Here is a 2724-nt window from a genome sequence, read left to right on the forward strand (position 1 = left end):
TATTACAAGACCTGTTTTTCTTTTGTGTAACATCTTGTAATAAATAATAAATATAATAACTTTCAACACACACCGTTGAATCTCCAATCTAACCTAACTTCATTGGGACCCACAACGTGCTGACATGGCTTTCGGAATGATACAATGTGACTACTGACCATGAAAGCCGTTACACTCTCCGACACCTTAATGTCTTCCATCTTCAACTCATGTAACCTTTGAACATATTCCGGCACGTGTACGAGGTCCCAAACCACCCCGACGCCGCCGCCTTTCAAAACCCGAACCACCTCCCCGATCACCCGCATCCGTTCGGCCGAAGCCGCGGCCGTTTTCTGCCCGAATTCCTTCCCAACCGTGTGCACGAACCCCGCCGACACGACCACGTCGAAATACTCGTCAGGAAACGGCAGGCGCCGGGCGTCCCCTTCCCGGCACGTGACGTATTCCTGCACCCCTTCGATACACGCAGTTCGAAGAGTTGCTAAAGTAGTATTTTTCCTGTCCAACCCCACCACCCGCCCAGAGCTCCCTTCTTTTTTTAACTGCATGGCTACAACATTTAATAAAATGCCGTGGCCACAACCCACATCCAGCGCTGTTTTGACTGTTGACCAGTCATGAACAGCGCTCACCATTCGCTGGGCCATTTCCCAGCGAAGGGCTACAGAGGAATAGAAAATATTCCCTGCGGCGTAAAACATGCATACGCCAGATAGAGCAGTGACGGAGCCGGTGAACCCGGCTGCGAATCTGGCGAATCCAGTAAATCCAGATGTGACCACAGCCGGAAGGATTAATTCGAACGAGTAGCACACCGTATCAAAATAAATTAAAAACAGAACAGATGATAACGAAAAGATGATAGCGTGGATTAATAAGAACACTGGCGTTTGCCAATCGTCCATGCCGTATATCGCATAGATTTGAGTCCAATCTCTTCCTGATTTCCCCATGTAATAATATCTTTGAGATGATCTTTTGAAGTTGTTGATGAAGATCTTTAATAATAAAGATGTATACGCGTTTTTGCTTTTGATGTTCGTCTTTTTGTGTGAGAACTTTATAATAAAATGTTGAAAGAACGAATGGGATAAGAGAATTATTGAGTATAGAGAGACGGTGCTTAAATTTTTCTTTAAATAGACGAATCATAAAGTTTCTAGAGGGCATAAGTCGTCCCTCAATTATTAATTTATTGCAATGAGTCGTTATTATCCGAAAAAAATATTAATGCTTTACAGAATTACAGTGGGTAAGAGTTCATTTTTATCGTTAGTGCACTGCTAACTAATAAGATCATGTAAGACACAAATTTATGGTAGAGGAGTATTATTCAACATAGCAAATAGCGGAATCAAGTTTTGAACGGGGGCATTTGTTAGAGTGACTCAAAACGTTTATTGCATGCATAACCGGTGACAATTTTTGACATGATCTGATAAAACATGGATAAAATCAGTTTTTTTTTGTTGTCGTATATAACCTATGAAATAAATGAGTAGTGTTTTATGTTGACTTGTTTAATTGAATGGGGCTTGTTTCGATTGACTTGGTTATCGCATATAATTAAAACACAATTTCGATTGACTTGCCCTGGCCCTCTTTTTCTTTTTTTTTGCACAGTAGTGTAAATTTACCCGTTTTCCTTCGAACTTTTTTATACGTAGTGTAAATTTAGCCGTTTTCAACCGAAAATTTGAGCCCCCTCGGGGTCTTAGTCTAAGCTTCGCCACTATTTAAAGGTTGCTATATAATCCAATACTCAAATATAATAATTTTTAAAATCTTTGACACGAGTTTTATATTTTTAAATTCATTTTACTTTCTTTCAATGGACATTGTATGTGTACATAATCATGTATTCTATCTTTTTCTAATCAAGTTACGTACAAAATAGCTATTTTATATGTCATTTTACCAACTTTCTGTTTGTATAAAGCAAATTTATTGAAAAATAATTTATAAAAAAATAAAAAAAAAGTGGCTTGTATCATTGTATGGGTGAATAAAAGGAATTATTTGATGTAAAAAACCTAACGTTTATTTGTCTTTTTACGATATTAAGAAATGTTTTTTTATATGCTCTTTGAATTGTTGTTTTTATAAATAGTTATATCCTGGCTAATTGTTTAAAAATAATAGAAAATTGACAAAGATAATTTGACCATGACAACGTGTAAGTAATTTATTCAGATTTTATATCCGGTTAACGAATTATATAAGTTATTGTTACACGACTCGTTCATTAAAAGAATATTTCGGAAACTAGTCTTACAATATGCTTAGATTACTATATGTACAGGGGAGACTTGTTAAAAATAAGTTTTAGAAAGAAGTTTTAGTTCAATCTTTGAACTTTGATTCTCAAAAAAAGGTGGAATTTATTAACTTGAAACTTATATGTGCATTGAAAATAAAAGATGTACTAGAATTAGACAAGAACGAGCAATTACACATTCCTGTTCTCTATATTTTATTTGACTCTCTCTTAAATTAATAGTCAAAAAAATTTTAGCGAGGACTACCAAAAAGGACTTCTAGTCCAATGGTATCTTTATAGTGGGATAAGACTTAGTGACCATAAGGTCCTGTGTTTGAATCTTACAAGATGGGGTTTCTCTTAAATATTGAGTTTTCACCTGAATTGGTGGCTTGGTGGTGGATATGATCGCATGGTACCACTGGTGGCACGATGATATTCTAGTGGTTCGTGAGTGATCC

At 36.5% G+C, this 2724-nt stretch overlaps 1 protein-coding gene across 1 annotated transcript; it reads right to left on the reverse strand.

The window, feature by feature from the left end:
• Positions 1-956, reverse strand: LOC143559925 (uncharacterized). The gene has a single exon (XM_077048347.1). It carries the CDS (start codon positions 954-956, stop codon positions 63-65), a length of 894 nt encoding a protein of 297 aa, XP_076904462.1. The 3' UTR covers positions 1-62.
• Positions 957-2724: the final 1768 nt, after the last annotated feature.

This window comes from Bidens hawaiensis, unplaced genomic scaffold, assembly GCF_021521415.1.
Source record: "Bidens hawaiensis isolate Kalapana, Puna unplaced genomic scaffold, B.hawaiensis_p1.1 tig00020121_1, whole genome shotgun sequence".
Classification (NCBI taxonomy): Eukaryota; Viridiplantae; Streptophyta; class Magnoliopsida; order Asterales; family Asteraceae; genus Bidens; species Bidens hawaiensis.